Source organism: Astatotilapia calliptera, chromosome 17 (assembly GCF_964374335.1).
Source record: "Astatotilapia calliptera chromosome 17, fAstCal68.1, whole genome shotgun sequence".
In the NCBI taxonomy this organism is placed as follows: domain Eukaryota; kingdom Metazoa; phylum Chordata; class Actinopteri; order Cichliformes; family Cichlidae; genus Astatotilapia; species Astatotilapia calliptera.
Window position 1 is genome coordinate 40,871,139 of NC_137438.1, and position 20,612 is coordinate 40,891,750.

General features: G+C 43.9%; 1 protein-coding gene across 8 annotated transcripts in view; it reads left to right on the forward strand.

Moving 5' to 3' along the window:
- LOC113009022 (pleckstrin homology domain-containing family A member 5-like) overlaps positions 1-20,612 on the forward strand; it is a 163,361-nt gene that overhangs the window by 79,699 nt on the left and 63,050 nt on the right. For all 8 annotated transcript variants that reach the window (XM_080291519.1, XM_080291522.1, XM_080291518.1 and 5 more), the window contains 4 exons: positions 6,095-6,269; positions 11,145-11,249; positions 13,285-13,357; positions 20,136-20,236. In XM_080291519.1, the coding sequence (XP_080147645.1) occupies positions 6,095-6,269; positions 11,145-11,249; positions 13,285-13,357; positions 20,136-20,236 (454 nt within the window). The remainder of the gene's footprint in view (positions 1-6,094; positions 6,270-11,144; positions 11,250-13,284; positions 13,358-20,135; positions 20,237-20,612) is intronic.

Consider the following 20,612-nt stretch of genomic DNA (forward strand, 5'->3'; position numbering starts at 1 on the left):
GACGTAGAGACCTAAAATTCATTCCAGATACACAATATAACCATCCCTCCCAAACAGTGGTCACAAATCAGTCCAAATGTGTGGTAGTGGGCACATCTGCTATATTGAGATAATCCATCCCACCTCACAGGTGTGCCACATCAGGATGCTGATCTGACATCATGAGTAGTGCACAGGTGTACCTCAGACTGCCCACAACAAAAGGCCACCCTGGAATGTGCAGTTTTTTGCGCTATTGGGGGTCTGGGGACCCAGAACCGGTCAGTATCTGGTGTGACCACCATTTGCCTCATGCAGTGCAACACATCGTCGCATGGAGTCTATCAGATTGTCAATTGTGGCCTGTGGAATGTTGGTCCACTCCACTTCAATGGCTGTGCGAGGTTGTTGGATATTCGTGGGAACTGGTACACGCTGTCGTATACGCCGGTCAAGCACATCCCGAACATGCTCAATGGGTGACATGTCCGGTGAGTATGCTGGCCATGCAAGAACTGGGACATTCTCAGCTGCCATCTGCCCTGAACAATGTGAACCATGATTCATCCGTGAAGCGCACACCTCTCCAACGTGCCAGACGCCATCGAATGTGAGCATTTGCCCACACAAGTCTGTTACGGCGACGAGCTGGAGTCAGGTCAAGACCCCGATGAGGACGACGGGCATGCAGTTGAGCGTCCCTGAGACGGTTTCTGACAGTTTGTGCAGAAATTGTTTGGTTGTGCAAACCAATTGTTCCAGCAGCTGTCTGGGTGGCTGGTCTCAGACGATCTTGGAGGTGAACCTGCTGGATGTGGAGGTCCTGGGCTGGTGTGGTTACACGAGGTCTGCGGTTGTGAGGCCGGTTGGATGTGCTGCCATATTCTCTGAAACGCCTGTGGAGACGGCTTATGGTTGAGAAATGAACATTCAATGCACGGGCGACAGATCTGGTTGACATTCCTGCTGTCAGCATGCCAATTGCACGCTCCCTCATTGCTTGTGGCATCTGTGGCATTTTGCTGTGAGACAAAACTGCACATTCCAGGGTGGCCTTTTGTTGTGGGCAGTCTGAGGTACACCTGTGCACTACTCATGATGTCAGATCTGAATCCTGATGTGGCACACCTGTGAGGTGGGATGGATTATCTCAATATAGCAGATGTGCCCACTACCACACATTTGGATTGATTTGTGACCACTGTTTGGGAGGGATGGTTATATTGTGTATCTGGAATGAATTTTAGGTCTCTACGTCCATCCCATGGGGAATGGGAGCAGTAACAAAGGTGTTGCGTTTATATTTTTGTTCAGTATATTTAATACATTGTAAAACTCTTACTTGCTTTCAGTGATTGTGTGGATTGTGAGTCTGTGGAAACGCACACGCTCTTGTTGCTGAAGTTGAGGAAACTCAGTTTGTGATATAGTGAACCTGTTACCTGCCTGTTATACGTGGTGCAGTTTTCTACTGAAATAGTGCATTTAGTACATTATGTCTGTTTTTTGTTTGTTTGGTAACTACCATGTTATAAAAGGATAGAAGAGCTTCAGATTAAGGAGCTTCATCCTCCTGAAAATTCTTGCAAATTCATCCTGTGTTGGCTCGTCCACGTATCACGTCTTTGCCTAAACCTCTGAGTGCTAGTCAGGTTTGGAGTATTATAACCTGCCCCCAGATGAGCTTCTTGTGAGCTTCCACCAAGCAGTTTAATATTATACTCAAGCAGTAATGTCACAGCCCTGCCTTTGGTACAAAAAGAGTTCTTGACTATCTGTGTAAATTTGGTCGAGCAGGTTGTCTTCAGCTGTGCACGGATGGGTTGATTATATGTGTCGACTGCTGAGACACCTCGTAGTTGGAAGCCTGGGAAACTTTTTAATGGTTTCATAATGACTTTGCTTGGCTGACACATGCACCCTGTAGGGTTTCATTACTGTTGCTTCTGTTTTAAGTTCTGTTCAGGTTTGAACTGTTGCCTTGATCATATCAATTCAATTCCATCGTTATGAGAAGAGGCCATAACAGACTTAATTGCATTGTTTTTTCTTTTTCCAACACAAATGCATTAGTAATTGATTCCAGATACCTAATTTGCTGGGTCTTTTTATTAAAAGTTAAGCCATTGCTTATAAATCTCAACATATCAACAAAGTATTGCAGTGGCATGCTTCGAGCACAGGCCGTGATCCCTCACTGAGCTGATGAACACTATTTGGGCACATTGAGACTTTTTCTGGTACTCATTTCAGCAACAGTTTATAGATGAGAAATCACATTCTAATGATAATTACAATAATTTGCTATACATCATAATATTATGCTGTGTAAAAGAAATTTATAATGTATGTAAATGTAAATATAGTATTTGCCAAAAAGCAAGAAAAATGTTTTCACTGGTTCTCCTTAAATGATCTTTTAGGCAAATCAAAACACTGATATGATTTTGAAACATCACAACAGTCTAGTGATAAGTTATTCAGCTGTGTCGCAGTGCAAAAAATAACTCCTGATGCTGATTATGAGCCACAAACCAAAGTAGCTATCATGTGTGGATAATTATCTGACTCAGGTCAGACTTTGAACACTCATCACACAGCTGACTGCAGGTTTACATACATTTTCGTAATGACTGAAATGGCAGCACTGATTAACAATGGGCTGTGAGGTCACTTTTATGATCAGTAATTTGCAAACTGTCATGACGATTGATAAATGACCACGAGTACCATTCACAGTTGGGGAATGGCTGAAGTCACAGTCTAAGAAGGCTAACCTGCCACGTTTCATATCCTCCCTGGTGAATTTGATGTGTCGGTCCACCGAGTTAATGAAATGTAGTACGTCCTGAGATTTGATTTTCACCCAGGTGTCATCCACATTCCTGAACCAATGGCTTGGTGGTGTTCCAGGGTGTTTAGCAAAGCCCTCTTTTCCACTTCTTCCATGTACAAATTGGCCACGAAACTGAAACTGAAACTGGGGAGCCCATGGCACACCCATGTTTCTGTCTGTAGAACTGACCCTTGTATGTGAAGTAGGTGGAATGAGACACAGTTCAAACACACTTGGTTGATGCTGAGAGCGGTCCTGCTGCTGAGGTTGTGGTCATCCTGTAATCTGTTGTGTTCTGGATGTGGTGTTCAGAGCTGCCCACCAGCGGGTTGAGGATCGAAGCCAGAAACTTGGAGATGTTACAGGTGACCGAGTTGATCATGCAGACGATCGGTCTTAAAGGTGCTCCCTGTTTATGTATTTTCGGTAAACCATACAGACTTGGTGTAGACTCTCCTGGGTACAGCCTGTGGTATGAGGTCCGGTTAACAGCCTTGTCCTGTTCTAACTGCTTCAGACAGTTCTGAATCACCCACTTCCTGTAACCACTTCCTGGGTCTCGTTTCAGGGGCTCAGAAGTATTCTCGTGATAGTATTTCTGGTTAAAACTGTGCACCTGCCCTCGTCTGCTGGAAGGAGGATGATGTTGTTGTCATCACTCCAAGCTGATGTTGGATGCTGGGGGCTTTGCATTGCTGAGACAGGCTGAAACTTCCGTCTGTAGCTGCTCTGCTTCCACATCTGCAATGTTGTTGTTTCGAATTGCTGTTTCTGTGGCTGTGATCGGTTACACTTGCGGGATTTGTCTCGGCGTCACTGCAAAGCTCAACCCTTTTGCAGGGATGTTTTTCTCTGCTTGAGTGAGTACACAACATTTTCACCCACATGTCCACATCCTCACCATCTTACAGTGCTCTGAATTCAGTCATTTCCAAAATCTCTGAGAATGGGACTCGTGGCCATTAATCAACAGTCATGACAATTTGCATATTAATGATCATAAACTGAGCTCCCAGCCCAGTGTTCCTTCAGTGCTGCTGGTTTCAGTCATTGTGCAAATGTCCTGTTTATAAGGTTGGAAACCTGCAGTCAGCTGAGACTGAAGACGTCACCTGATGATGAGGAAACGTTTCTCCCCTTCCTTACCTGGATGATTGAGCATGCATCAAGACAAAAGTACAGTACTTGCATGGTAAATGATACAGACTGTAACTGATGAGCAGTATTTCCATTAAGAATAGATAGATAAGGAGGTGATATAAACAGTTAAAAAGATGAGTTAGACTTGTATGAGACAGTAAATGTTGCTTTCAGGAGAGATAAAGATGGCAAAGGATGTGTTGTGTGTTGAGGGATAGAGCTTAAACCCCTAAAGTTATGTCTTCAGAGACTTAAGCATTATTTAAGGGTCTGGCAGTGTTCTAGCACTACTCACTGAGCAGGACCCAGTAGAAACTGTGTGGTGTGTGGCATCAACAGTAGAAATCCACAGAACACAGATCTGCAAGAATACCAACTGGAATCACGGAGACTTCCTTTGTTCTTATGTGTGAAAACAGAGTTTAGTTGATGTGCTTTGCTTAGAGCGATCGTGGCTCAAGAGTTGGGTGTTCGTCTTGTAATCAGAAGGTTGCCGGTTGGAGCCCCGGCTCGGACAGTCTCAGTCGTTGTGTCCTTGGACAAGACACTTCACCTACCGCCTACTGGTGATGGCCAGAGGGGCTGATGGCGCGATACGGCAGCCTCGCTTCTGTCAGTCTGCCCCAGGGCAGCTGTGGCTACACCTGTAGCTGCCTCCACCAGTGTGTGAATGTGAGAGTGAATGAATAGTGGCATTGTAAAGCGCTTTGAGAGTCTCGAAAAGCGCTATATAAATGCAATCCATTATTATTATTATTATGCTCTGTTGACCTTGGCACTCGGAGACCTTGAGCTTTCTTTTCCTCTCAGTAACTCTCTCCACCGTTCTGACAGGCTAAGATGACACAAACGTTGCCCGTCAGAAACAATCAGTCTCCACAATTTGACAGGCTAAGTTGGCCGTTTAAATTGGGTGGATGTGGAGGCAAATAACAGAGGTGAGTTGAACACGCACACACTCCAGTCTTCTTTATCTCTGCTTCCATCACCCTCGTTTTCCCTCTCCTCTTGTGTTCGTTCAAGCCACTCGTCCTCTCCTTCGTTCTCCTCCTCTGTTTAATTGTGCCAACAAAGTAAGCGTGTTATTAAGAGAGTGAAGATGGGATCTGCTCGGTGAAATGTGCTGTTAGTTGATTGGCTGGCTTCAACCTGTGGAGACTGATTGTTTCTGACGGGCAACGTTTGTGTCATCTTAAGCTCTCATCAACTTGAAAAGACCACTTGCACCTAAGAATCTATTAAACTAACAACAATTAACTAACTAACAATTCCTTCTAGTATTCTAAGTACTTCACACTTCATTTGAATAAAACTTAACTGTCTGTAATCGGCAGGAAATGTGATTTCTAGCTGGGAAAGGTCATCAACCATTCTTATGTGGCTTAGATTTTTATAGTGTTGGGGATAAGGAGTTGTGTCAGTGTGAATCACTGATTTCTATATTTGTCTGTCCTTTTTCACTACTATCCTCTGTTGCATGTCACTTAACTCTACATTTCTTATTCCTTTCCCTTTGCCTCCTCTCTCTGTGTGTCTGCTGTTTTGTGTAGTTTGTTTTCGGCAGCTATGCTTCACAAGCACAAAAATACCTTTGAATGTTTTGTCTCCTTCTCCTCTACCTGCCAAAAACTAGCTATGTATCAGAAATGGGACATCGACAGTTGTGATAAAGAAGATACTTTCTCCACTCCAGGGAACAAAACTAGAGATTAACAATAAAAAGTCAGGATAACTGGGCTGAAATGAAATTTAGGAATGGAGCAAACTTGTTAAAATAGCTGCTTCTGCAATAACTTGGCCTACTTTAAGCAGGTTTGCATGTCTAAAATCTGGCTTAATACCTCTTCTGGGACCTCTCCTGTACCCAGATGTGGTAGGAGACCTTGTCAGCAGATACTTTGTAACCAGGCCGGCATGCTGGTAGAGCATAGTTCAAAGGCTCAGTACCTGCAACAGTGGTCACAGGGGTTTCATAGCGCCTTGAGACGACTGTTGTCATTTGGCGCTGTACAAATAAAATTGAATTGAAAATATAGTAAGTGTAGGTAGGGGTCACGACACTCCCTCTATTGTACATTCTTCTAAAGTGAAATGTCTGAATCCCTCGTCTGTGTCTCTCTGTGTTTCGCCTTGTGGCAGATCGGCTCCCAAGTCTTCGTCGGAACAGGGAAGCAGCAGTGACAAGAAGGAGCGTCCTATGAGTACCATGAGTGAAGCGTCAAACTACACAGGTGGCTCCGATTACAGCACCTTCACTGGCAGCCCAGCCACCACAGTCACTACTGCCATTACCACTTCCACCTCATCTACACGGGTTAGTCTTTACCTAAACCTCATAACAAGAGTGAGCCACACTGACTCTCATCAGCAGAGGCAGAAATGCTCTTTGTGCTGTAAATTCAATCAGTTATTTCAGTGGAGGTCACCTGTGCTGTCGATGAAGAAAAGAAAATAGGCAGAAACTTTTAGCTGTAACTCGTCTTTTTTCTGCTTTTTTGATGCAGTAAGTGACTTTATCTCCACTCTGAGTCATTTCCTGTATTCTGTAATGAGTTAGAGTAACAGAAAGAATAATGTGTGAAAGTCTAAATAAAAATGCCTCATTCCTTTGATTTTAACGACATTTTAATTCATAAACACAAAGAAGAAGACGACAAGTGGTGCACTGGGACACATTGTGTCCACCATGTTGAAACCACGATGTAGAGAAGTTAGACTACAAAAGGCACGTCTTACATGTTCCAACCCTAAGCCATCAGCATATGTCTTTGTAAGTGTATTTAAATTACTCACACAATTTACCTCGAATTGCACAAACCCTAACATCGAAAAAATGTCTTATTTTGCAGTTGTGATAGTTTCTACTAGGAGTGTTTCTTTTTAGGAGATGTTATCAGAACAAGTACATAACTGACACTTTGAGTCCTTAAACTCCTGGGGGAGCAGGCAGCTGACAGTATTACCAGAAGTAATAAATTCACTGTTCGAACTGCCAATAGCAGCCTCCACTGGTTGACCAGGCTAAGGGAGCCAAAGGACCGGCTTGCCCAAAACCACCAAAAACGGATGCCCTCTCCAGGAGATCCAGTTGTCCTTCATGTTCCTATATGGTTGCAGGTCCCAACTTCTGCAGCCTAGAAGTGGAAGTGGACCATCCCATCATAACCCCTCCATTTGAGTTCGATTTTATTTGAATGGCAAGTAGAGGGAGGTATGTTGAATGGGGGCAGAGGGCTCTGACAGTACCCATGGCTGACTAATGCCAGGACTGACGTGTTCCCCGTAGGGGATGGTGGTAAATAGAAAATGGACTGGTTCTTATATAACACTTCTACTCTGAGCATTCAAAGCACAACTTACACAAGTTGCCTCATTGTTACACATTTGCACAAACACTTCTTTATGTTCTTTGTATTTAGTGCAGTCTATCTGACATTCACACACATTCAGCAACTTGTGGTTAATTTCTTTCCCAAGGATGTTTCGCATGCAGACTGGAGGAGACAGGGATCGATTGGTAGGTTGGCTAATAGGTCTACCTCCTGAGCTACAGCCACGTTGGTAGTAGCAATGATGCCTTGACTAACCCAAGTATCCACCGGGTGACTGAGTCACTCATCAATAGTCTGTTCAGTGCCTGGACCCAGAACAGCTAATGTTTACTGGTGCAGACATAATCTCAGTGTGGGGATGGATCAAGAAAGGGGTAGGTCGGCCACCCCCGGCTGATCTAGTAGCTTGTAGCCCCACCACCAAAGCTTACTGGTTGTACTGGAAAAGACTGTATCTAAAAGAGCAAGATGTTTGATGGCCAAGTTGGGGGTCACTTCACCAGCTTCTCGTGTTCCTTCTTCCTGATGTTGCTGTCATTGGGAACCGCTACATCGATCACTACAGCCGTCTTCTTCTGTTTGTCTACCACCACTATGTCCGGTTGGTTAGCCACCACCATTTTGTCCGTCTGTATCTGGAAGTCCCACAGGATCTTAGCTCGGTCATTCTTCACCACCCTTGGGGGCATCTCCCATTTTGACCTCGGGACTTCCAGGTTATACTCGGCACAGATGTTCCTGTACACTATGCCGGCCACTTGGTTATGGCGTTCCATGTATGCCTTGCCTGCTAGCATCTTGCACCCTGCTGTTATGTGCTGGATTGTCTCTGGGGCATCTTTACACAGCCTGGGGTCTTGCCTGCTGTGATAGACCCCAGCCTCTATGGATCTGTGCTCAGAGCTTGTTCTTGTGCTGCCATGATTAGTGCCTCTGTGCTGTCTTTCAGTCCAGCTTTGTTCACCCACTGGTAGGATTTCTGGATATCAGCCCCTTCCTCTATCTGCCGGTGGTACAAACCGTGCAGGGGCCTGTCCTTCCATGATGGTTCCTCGTCTTTCTTGGGTTTCTGCTGCCTGAGGTATTCACTGAGCATTTAGTTCTTGCCATCTTCTTGATGTACTCGTGGATGACCTTATTTGACCTTATCGTGCATTTTGCACCGAGTTGTTGTTTTATGTAGTTGCATAGGCTGCTGTTTTTGTGTGAGAGCCTCATTTACAACCAGACTCTTGTTAAGTTAAATCAGGGGTGTCAAACTCATTTTACATCAGCCCACTTTGACCTTAAGTGGGCCGCTCCACTTAAGGTCAAAGTGGGAAAGGAGGTGAAACTCTCCTTTCTGTCCTTTCTGTCAAAAGGTACATATTTAACTGATTTTCTACATGATGAAGAAGCAGCTGCTGTGACAAAGAAACAATCTGTCTGCATGACTCTTTGGACTTAAACTGTAAGAAAAATTACAGAAAAGGCTCTGATAGACCAGACTGTCCACTTTTATTTTTGTTTTTTCAATTTTGTCATAAAAGAAAAAAGAAATTTCTATAGTAGAAATTGAAAACCAGAAACTTTTTGTCACGGTGATGGAACGCACTCAAACACAGACACAATTCTTAAAGACAAAACGTCTAATTTATTTACAAAGGGAACACACGAGTGCTATACATATATATCTGTAGTGAGTTGGGTGGGGGTCCAGGGCTCCAGGGAGAAGAGGAAAGGGAAACGCACCACCATTTTTCCTCCACTCACACTCGCTCGTCTTCGGCCACTAACGATGCCACACACAGGAATAGTGATGGCTCGCTTGAAGCTGAAGCTCCGGTGCTTCAGAAGCTCTGTGTCGAAGCTTGATTCGTTTGGCCAGGGTCACGTGATCAGTGACGTCCGAAGCTTCATTTAGAGCCTAACTGCTTCAGTGTCTGATTCAATGGTTAATAAGGAAGTGAATCATTCACGGGATTTGTGGAGTGTTTCATGGTGACAGATAGCGAACCACTGATTCGGAGGTTCTGTTGTGTGGGAGGATTTTGAGTTGATTTTGGTCAGTCGGGTGGGTTTTCCAGCTTTGTGTTCTGGCCGTTTGCTTTTGTTTTGTGCGTTTATTTTATCTGACAACGGGAAAAAGGTAAAATGTCAAAAATCTGCTTCCATAATATAAATATCATTAAATAACTTTAGAAAAACTCCCACTTGATTCTTTACATGTAATGTTGTAAAAATATATATTTTATTGTTTAATTAATCTGAAAATGTTAGTCTGCAAAATGTGCAGCAATGTAATCTATCTATTCTCTTTAGCTGATAGTTTGTGGGGCCCAGGTAGACTGTATAACTGCATCTCTACCAGTTTCTGTGCGCTCCAGCCTCCTCTGGGCCATGTGAAGGGATTTTCCTTAATGCAGGAGAAATTATCTCCACGAAAAGGAACAGGTTCGGCCATCGCACAGTGGAACAAATTCTCTTCTTAAATAAAAATGAGAAAGGGTTACCGTCAATGCATCATGTTTTTAATTTGCAAGTTCATAAGCATTTTCCTTTTCCGTTTCACAATCAATTCTACCCCCAGGTCAAAAATATGTCTGGGAAAATGTCCCTAATATAATATTATTTATAAATATACCCGTCTAGCGATTAATTGCACAAGTGCATGGAGGCGGGACCTCACAGCAGAAGCATACTCCATAATGTGTTGTACATTATTATATGTAATGTGGTGTTTTTCAATTATTGTATTTACCAACATCAAGACGTCACAAGCAAAGAAAGACCACACCATGGTGCATGTTTGAACATGTTTACTGGTCAAAACTATTTATTAAACAAGTAAAACACATTTTTTTAACCACCAAAAAATACACGTTCAAAGCAACACAACAGCAGCCCAATATCAGACAGGACACCGCTCTGTAGAGTGAGCAGTCATAATGAAGCAGTTGGTTTTATTTTGTGGATTCAAGCTGCGCTTCATATTTTTGGCCACCAGATGTCACCAGAGAGGACTGTGTTGAAAAGCTTCGAGTAATGAACCGTTTTTCAATACAAGCTTCAGAAAGCTTCATTTGACCATCACTACACAGGAATGTCACTAGGGGTCCGCAAACAGGTCCGGGGGATCTATATACAGAGACGATGGGTAGTTTAAGCCAGCGATTTCACCTTAAATAGCAGCAGCATAATCACTACAGATCAGCAGCAGGTGGTGGCAATCAGCCCAGGTGAGTGGGCCAAAGGTGAGAGCCCAGTAACAAGCTCCGCCCAGGCAGGCAGGAGACAATGGGGAGGAGAGAGAGAAAGAAAAACACAAACCAAACCTGTAGCCAGTGTGGGCCAGTCAGAGAGACATGGGAGCGTGACACTTTTCTGTCATTTAATTGTTTATTCCTGATCACTCTGTTGTGTGAACGGCCATAAAAGAGGATTTTATCAGTAGGAAAAGCTGTAAAACTTCTGGAAATACAGTCAAAAGTCCAAAATGTCTGTTTGTGGTGAGCTGCTGTTAAAACAAGGTAAGAATTACAAACTGCTTCCAGCGCACGCTCAGGCCTGTGAGACTCAGTGAGACACTGAGCCATGACATCTCTGCCATTCAAACACACTTTGTATGTAGTTCATTTTATAGTAATATTTAATACTGAACTGTAAATTTAGTCTTTTTCAAGAAGGCGATTTTCACTGTAACCAGCTCGTAATTTTATAAATTCTGTGTACAGGTCTGCGGGGTTAATTTTTTTGGTGAATTGTTATTAAAACACTGTGTGCATTTAAATGTATCTAATGTTTTCTCTATGCAGCTGTTGTTACATGTTAGGCATCCAAATTCTCTACATTCATCATCTATCAACGTCTTTAAACAGCCTTCTAGGTCTTCCAGGAAAGTCCACAACTTTGGCAAGAGGTCCAACTCAATCAAGAGAAACCCCAATGCCCCAGTGGTGAGGAGCAGCTGGCTTTACAAACAGGTAATGAGGAAGGCTTATCGGACGTCGTTGAATTTGTGGAATTCTGGAACTGGATCTGGTGTCCAGACTGCCACCATATAGATGACTTTGTGTTGTCTCTGAGTGATTTCCAGTCAAAATGTTGCATGATTGTGTTGACTATTTCAGCAGTCAGTGGACCAGCTTAGTTTACCTAATGTAATAAAAATGTAATCATGTATGGGTCTGTACGTATTAAGGAGAATCGTTGCTGTGACCATTACTAAAACCAACTAGCTGATCTACAGCATGGCAGCAGTGATGACTGAGATCCTTGGCTACAGTTCAATTCAACTTTATTTATACAGCGCCAAATCACAACAGTCGCCCGAGGTGCTTAAACATGAGCAGCCACAAGGAGCAGTACCGTCCATGGTGAAGGAGAGTAGAGGCTAAGATCAAGGCAGCACAGAGTAGTTAGCTAACTGTCGCAACTGCTGAAAGGCGTGATGAAGAAAGGGCTGCCTAAGAAGTATCAACAGCTGTCTGTAACTGTGGCCTAATAAAGTGCCAAACAAAGACTCACAGCCTTAGCTGGCTGCTTGAAGATCCTGGAGACAGAAGCCAGGAGAATAAAGTGGATGTTCTCCATTGAACCATCCAAGATTATGCTCAGTGGCACGGGGGAGTATATGAGAACAGCCCCACCAAGGATGGAGTTAGGGCATACTGAAATAACATATGATGCCTCTATTGATTCAGTGATCCACACCACCAGGATATACAGCAATGACATCAGAATATCGTTCAGACCGGAGAAGTGTATTTGGATGGTTGCAAAGAGAGCAAAGGTAGTCAGAAATGAGGTGATTGTACTAGCAGAAGGCAACACTGACAACAACTAGAAGTACTTAGGAATTCTACAGGCAAATGGGGATCACAAAGAGGCCGCTAGGAAAGCTGCAACCATTAAAACCTGGCAGTCGGCACCTACGCCCTGCCTGTGTTCAGGTAACCTGCTGGGATAATAAGCTGGCCAAAGGAGGCTGACCACAGATTCCAAATATCTTTTCACAAAGTGACGCTGAAAAACGAGTTCATGCATTTGTTACTTCCAGGCTGGACGACTGTAATCCATTATTATCCTAAAAACTCCCTGAAAAGCCTTCAGCTAATCCAAAATGCTGCAGCAAGAGTCCTGACAGGGACTAGAAAGAGAGCAGATTTCTCCTGTTTTGGCTTCCTGTTAAATCCAGAATGATCAGGCCCCGCCCCTCCCTGAGCCTGGTTCTGCCGGAGGTTGTTTCCTGTTATAAGGGAGTTTTACCTTCTTACTGTTGCCTAAGGACTTGTTCATTGGGGGTCATTTGGTTGTCCCAGCTTTCTCTCTGTTATTGTGGGGACTTTACCTCATAAAATAAAGCAGCTTGAGGAAACTGTTGTGATTTGGCACTGTGTAAATAAAATGAGTTGAATTTTTCAGCTCTGCTGCAGCAAACACTACAGTGACTATGGACAGTTAGTAAATGGGAGTACGGTATTCCTGCTATGTGTCTTCGCCTCACTGCTACACACCACCCTGAATCAGCTTGTGTTTATCACTTTCTTTAAGTGTTGTGCCCCACGGAGCTCTGTAGTGGGTCAGTGTTTGCCTGGTTAGGGGACCTCTCACCATAGCAGTGAAGACTGAATAAAGCTTGATGACCCTCGTCAAGTTTTAGTCAACTCCACCCAGCAAACCCTTTCACTGCAGAGCTGATATCAGTGTGGCCAACGCATTATATTGCTGAAAGTACCAAAGACTTAAAACTTGTCATTGATGCAGTAATTAGGTGCCAGCGTCGGCATCACGAACAGAGCACAGGTCTTTGCTTCAGGCACCCACTGAGGCAAATCTGTCACTGCTTTATGAAGAGATAACAAAGAGGAGGTGATGGAGGCTGTTTAACAGGAAAGGCTGGAGAAGAGCCAGTTCAGACTTGAAGAGGAAGCAAGAGATGAGAACGTGTGTTTGAAAATAATAACGTTCTCTATAATTGTTATATTTTGTCTCACTGATGACCTTTGACTCATTCAGGACAGTACAGGCATGAAGCTGTGGAAGAAGAGGTGGTTCGTCCTGTCTGACATGTGCCTCTTCTACTACCGTGGTGAGGACACACAAACACACATGCATCTCTTCATGTTGGCACTTTAAGAAAAGTTCGAGGCTTGTCAACCGTGTGTACCTTCACACCTGTTTACAAATATCAAGATGTGGAAGATATGCACTGTTTACATACGAGGCCTTTATTTCTGAGTAGTATAGCTGCCTAATGTCGTAATAAATATACAGCAAAGGTTTTGCACACTTGATTGTTATCCGTCACACGGCATCATAATGGTTTTCATTCAGTCTCTGTGATGGAATACTGTCCTCTCAATATTGATTACAAGCGTGAGTACACCTTTCTTTAGCTCTACTTTCATTTCAAAGAATCAGTCTGTGGTGGTAAAAACGTTGTCATGGCCAGCAACTTCAACACGCTGACATAATCAATCAATCAATCATCCATCCATCCATCCATCCATCCATCCATCCATCCATCTTCATCCGCTTTATCCGAGGCCGGGTCGCGGTAGCAGCAGCCTAAGCAAAGAGGCCCAGACCTCCCTCTCCCCAGCCACCTCCTCCAGCTTATCCGGGGGAATACCAAGGCGTTCCCAGGCCAGCCGAGAGATTTAATCTCTCCAGCGTGTCCTGGGTCTGCCCCGGGGCCTCCTCCCGGTGGGACATGCCTGGAACACCTCACCCAGGAGGGGCTCAGGAGGCATCCTTGTCAGATACCCGAACCACCTCAGCTGGCTCCTTTCGATGTGGAGCAGCAGCAGCTCTACTCTGAGCCCCTCCCGGATGGCCGAACTTCTCAATCAATCAATCTTTATTTATAAAGCACTTTTCATACAAAAATGTAGCACAAAGTGCTTTACATGGTTATAACGAAATACATCAACAGTTTTGTTGTACTGTTTTTATTACTTAGAGGTCACGTGTGGTGCAACATCACAAATTTAGAACTGCGTTCATAAAAGCTCCTCTTTCCTCCTTAATGCTTTCTGCACCTTCAGAGGGATTTTTCCATCTCCATAAACTGATGAATCAGCTTCTTCCAGGGTGCGATCGGCAGCTTACACGACAACCCGAGGGGAGAGCTGCATGTTGATTGGCTTTGCTAGCCAGAGAAGAGACATGCACAGCTTTCGGATAATAACGTTTTCTTTTTCCGTTTGCCTCCTTCTGGCTCTGTCGCTTTATTCTAAGGAGCTGCTTCAGGTTGAGATCTTGGAAATGTGGTAAATTATATTCTTTCTGTAAGGGCAAAGATGTTAATCATCCCTCCGACTGCAGAGCTCATCGAGATAAAATAAATTAGTGTATTTACATTTACACTGCCAATTTTGGTATTATCAGAGCGAGGCAGAGACGTCATTTAAAGACTTAAATCATAGTTTTCAGAGGTGCAATTTGATAAGCAGATCTCTGTTTATTCCCAGTGATTAGACATTAACTATTTATAAAGCTCATGTTTTAAGGTAACAGTAAGTTGCCTGTCATGTCAGTTATACCACGTCAGTTATTCTCTGTCAGTCTGCAAATCCATCACCACGAAAAAGCACTAATATAATCCAACAATGAAGTTTTCTTTAATTTCTTTAGAAACATAATGAAATCACTGAGCAGGTGATCTTACAAAGTCGTCCTTTTGGATCTGAGCTCGGTCTTCGACACCATCTCTCACACCCTAGCCTGGTTCCAGTTATGTCTCCTTGACCGCTCCCAGTTTATTCAACTGAAATCATCCCGCTCTCGTCTTTTCCCGGTCACCTCTGGTGTACCCCAAGGCTCAGTCTTAGGCCTTCTTCTCTTCATAATATACATCCTCTTGGTACCATTCTCCACACATTTGATTCCTCCCACCTTCTTCCCTTACAGAATGTCTATCTGAACTAAAATCCTGGTTCAGCTCTAATTTTCTCAAGCTTAATGAGGATAAAACTGAAATCCTCCCTATTGGCACCAAATCCAACCTTTTGAAGGCGAACCATTTCTCTCTCTCTATCGATAACTGCACAGTTTTCCCTTCTCCTCAGGTTAAGAGCCTTGGTCATCCTAGACAGTTCACTATCCTTTAAATCTCACGTCAATAATCTCACCTGCTCTGCCTACTTCCATCTACGCAACATTAACAGATTACATCCTTCTCTTTCCACCCAGCCTACGTCCATCCTTGTCCACAGTCTCGTTATCTCCCGCCTTGACTATTGTAATTCTCTCTTTCATGGTCTCCCCCCAGAATACCTCCATAAGCTTCAACTGGTTCAAAACTCAGCTGCCTGCATTACCCACTGTTTGTTAATCTTGTGCTTTTGTTTCTATTGTTCTTCATTTTGTCTTCGTTCTATTACATGTTTTATTCTATTATTAAGTGTCATTGGTTGTCTTGAAAGGCATTTTTAAATAAAATGTATTATTATTATTATTAAAGTCATCTGTCGAATGAACATCATTTTATCATGCCACCAAATTTCCATTTAAAAACACAAGTATACTTTATCTTGATTAAGATGAACATGACATGGATCCGTGAATTAAATTTCATTCAGCTTTAATTAACTTGGAGTCCAAATTTAGTAAATCTGCCAGATTTAATAGATCCAACCAAAAATTGACACATCCAAAGCATCGTTGTTGTTGTTATAACTACTACAACCCATTTCTTTTTTTTATACTAAACTTTCTTCAGTTGTTTGTGTCCCACAAACCACAGAATGAATTAAAAGTTACTATTTAGAAATAACTGTTACTTGTAACATATTTAACATAAAGAGTTTTTAAGTCCCATTTTGAAACATCGAGAACAAGTTTTATTCATCAGTCATTAGCCAATCATAGCCCATAATCGTCTGAAACATAATATGAACAAGATTAAATTTTTATTAAATATGACGATTGACTGAGATCATAAACTCAACAGCAAAGTGTTTACAGAGGTCACATATCGCCTCCTCACTGCTTTCTTACCTGATAACGTTGAGATGTCGGCTCTGTAAGCCAGCTGGAGCCATTCAACATCAGGGACGAGCCAGAACAGCCGCAGCGCCTCGGCTAAAGCAAACAGTAATGCGCGTTGGAGGCTCTGTGGTTTTGTGCCGCAGTGCATGTACTGTGCTGCCTTTAGATCGCATGAAACATGATACTGCACAGAGGTGACAGAATCACAGCTGCAACCATCACAGCTGTTATTGTTCATGAGGCGTCATTCAATTTCATTTGGAGAATTTTGTAATATATATGGCAAAATCAGACATCAGTATATAATGATTAAATATACTGGTATTGCATTCTTCTTCATTTGCCTCACTTGTTTCTCTTACTTCAGCTCTTTACAGCAGGGCACAGATTCACTATGAAAACATCTACTAAATATCTCTAACAGTGACTCCAGGTTTTAAGCCTCGGGAAATATAATTCAAAAAACTGAAAGCACTGGTTATTACTTCGCTGATTCACAAATATAACTGGTTTCCACTAATCCCAACACAACTTCAAGCTGCAGTTAAGGAAGCCATGCTGCAGGGAAGTTTATGTACTTGTACTATGTTGACATCTACTTCAGACACAAAACCCCGAGGCTTTCATTATTATATCTGGAGACTTTAACCATGCCACACTGGACTCTACTCTGGCTGCTTTTCACCAGTTTGTGAATTGTCCCACAAGGAGCAACAGGACAATTGACCTACTGTATGCTAATGTGAGAGATGCATACAGAGCCACCCCCCTCCCCCCACTAGGGAAGTCAGACCACAACCTGGTTTACCTACAGCCACAATACACACCCCTCGTCCAAAGGCAGCCGGTCACAACGCGCTCCATCCGGAGATGGACCCCAGAAAAGGAGGATGCTCTGAGAGACTGCTATGACACCACAGACTGGGATGTGCTCCTGAGCCCACATGGTGAGGACATAGAGGGGGCGACACACTGTCCTACAGACTACCTCAACTTTTGTGTGGACACGGTCGCCCCTGCTAAGACGGTACGGTGTTATCCTAATAACAAACCGTGGGTAACACAGGAAGTCAAATCTGTCCTCAACATGAAGAAGAAGGCTTTCAGGAGCAAAGTGAAGGAGGAGATGAAGGCAGCACAGCGGGAGGTGAAACGCTGCCTGAGGGAAGCAAAGGACACCTACAGGAGGAAGGTGGAGCAGAAGTTGGAGAGGAACAATATGAGGGAGGTCTGGAATGGTGTGAAAACCATCACAGGCCACAACACCAAGAAAACCACAGCGGGGGGGACTGTGGAGAAGGCAAACGAACTCAACAACTTCTTCAACAGGTTTGACCAGCCCACAACCCCCCCACCCTCACCTTCACTACAGAGTCCAATCCCCACTCTCCTACCTCCCTCGCTTCCCCCCCTTCCTGACACCATGACACCCCCCTCCTCCAATCCCTCTCTCAGCAGCAAGACATCTCCCCCCCTCCCCTCCTCCCAAACATCTCCCAGTGTCACAGTGGATCAGGTCAGGAGACAACTGAGGAAGCTTCGCCCCAGAAAGGCAGCAGGCCCAGACAAGGTGTGTCCTAGGATGCTTAAGGCGTGTGCTGCTGAACTTGGGGAGCCGCTACAACGAGTCTTCAACCTCAGTCTGCGACTGGGGAGAGTGCCCGCCCTATGGAAGACATCCTGCATCGTCCCGGTCCCCAAAAAGAACCGGCCCAATGAGCTGAATGACTTCCGACCGGTGGCACTGACGTCACATCTTATGAAGACTCTAGAGCGGCTCTTCCTCAACCTCCTCCGACCACAGGTACAACATGCCCAGGACCCACTACAGTTTGCATACAAGGCGGGTGTCGGAGTGGAGGATGCCATCCTGTACCTCCTACACAGAGCCCACTCACACCTGGATGGGGGAAAAGGCACGGTCAGGATCCTGTTTCTTGACTTTTCCAGTGCCTTTAATACCATCCGGCCCTGTATGCTTCAGGAAAAACTGAACAGGATGGAGGTGGACCCCTGCCTGGTGGCTTGGATCTCCGACTACCTCACCGACAGACCACAGTACGTCAGGCTGAAGGACATCACGTCTGACACTGTGGTCAGCAGCACAGGAGCACCACAGGGAACTGTGCTGTCCCCTCTTCTCTTCACCCTGTACACCTCTGACTTCTGCTACAACTCTGAATTATGCCATATTCAGAAGTTTGCAGACGACACGGCCATCATGGGGTGTATCTGGGATGATCAGGAAGAGGAGTACAGAAGTCTGGTGAGGAACTTTGTCGCATGGAGTCACACAAACCACCTGCAACTCAACACCTCAAAGACTAAGGAACTGGTTGTGGACTTCGGGAGGTCCAGAGAAGGTCCACTGCCGGTTCAGATAGAGGGGGAGGAGGTGGAGGTGGTCAACAAGTACAAGTACCTCGGGCTGTGGGTGGACAATAAACTGGACTGGTCATGCAACACAGAGCACCTGTATAAAAAAGCCCAAAGCCGACTGTACTTCCTCAGGAGGCTGAGGTCTTTTAACATCTGCAGGAAGCTCCTGAGGATGTTTTACCAGTCGGTGGTTGCTGGAGTACTTTTCTATGCTGTGGTGTGCTGGGGGAGCAGCACAGCAAAGAAGGACTCATCCAGGCTGGAGAAACTGATCAGGAAGGCTAGCTCTGTGGTCAGCATGAAGCTGGACACTCTGGTGACAGTGGCAGAGAAAAGGACATTAAAGAAACTGCTGGACATTATGAACAATGCTGGGCATCCTCTACACACGGCCATAAACAACCAGAAGAGTCTGTTCAGTGACAGGTTGCTTCTCCCCAAGACAAGAACTAACAGACTTAAAAACTCCTTTGTCCCACACGCCATCAAACTGTTTAACTCCTCTCTGGAGGGGAAAGGGAGGGGAGACAGGAGGACAAAGGAGGGGGGAACAACTAAGCTGTAGTGCCTCTTCACCTCACTGTACAATACCTTGTGCAATACTTTTGTAAATAGTCAACAGTGCAATAGACTCAATACTTGAAATGTGCAATTCACTTGTATTTTTATTTTTATTCCTATTTATTCTATTTATCCCCTTCGTATATTTTATTTATATTGTCTCTGTATTTATATATGTGTGTGTGTATGTATGTATATATATATATATATATATATATATATATATATATATATATAAAATATTCTGTAACTCTGTAACTTCTGTCGGTGCTGTGCTTTTTTGGAAATCGAATTTCCCAGAGGAACCCACCCGAGGGATTAATAAAGTTCTATCTTATCTTATCTTATCTTATCTTTGCACTGCTCTCAGAAAGAGTAACCCACACCGATGCATGTCCATCACCTGGCTTTGTTTTTCTCTCCAGCTTCTTTAAATCCCCTGAGAAATCGTTTTCTCCTGTTTCTGCCTCATGCAGATATTAACCTTGTGCTAACACACACGATTCATATTTGTTATGATTTGTGTCTCCTACAGCTGAGAAAGTTAAAGTTGAAATAATGCTGTATAATACACTGAACAAAAATATAAACGCAACACCTTTGTTACTGCTCCCATTCCCCATGGGATGGACTAATCTAATCTAATCTAATCTATCCAACGATGTTCCTTCTTCCAAAGGCTATTTCTCCCTCCTCGTTCTTCCTGGGAATCTTTACAGCTTGATAAACGAATATTTAAATATCAACACTATCTCCTATCATTCTGGGCCATGCGTTTGATTGACACGTACTAATAAGAGCAAACATAACACAAACAGAAGAAGAATATTTTGTACCAGTCTGACCCACAAATCTCCCAGTCTGAAACCTTATTGAATCAGATTGCTGCCATAAATATGTTTCAACCTGCAGACTTTTCTCTTTCGTTGCTGCAGATGAAAAAGAGGATAGCATCCTAGGAAGCATCCTGTTGCCCAGTTTTCACATATCTATGTTGTCGGTGGATGACCACATCAGCAGGAAATATGCCTTTAAGGTAAACACTAGTTACATTTTTTTAAAGGTTTGTCATGTTGTTATTATTATTGATGGCAACAATCCATGCTACTTTGTAACTAACTTTTCATTTTTATTGATTTTTATTTTCATGTGACAGCAATTCAATCCAGTTTTATTTATATAGCACCAAATCACAACAACAGTCACCTCAAGGCGCTTTATATTGTAAGGTAGACCCTGCAATAATACATAGAGAGAAAACCCAACAATCATATGACCCCTATGAGCAAGCACTTTGGCAACAGTGGGGAGGAAAAACTCCCTTTTAACAGGAAGAAACCTCCAGCAGAACCAGGCTCAGGGAGGGGCGGGGCCATCTGCTGTGATTGGATGGGGTGGGGTAGGGTTAGGGT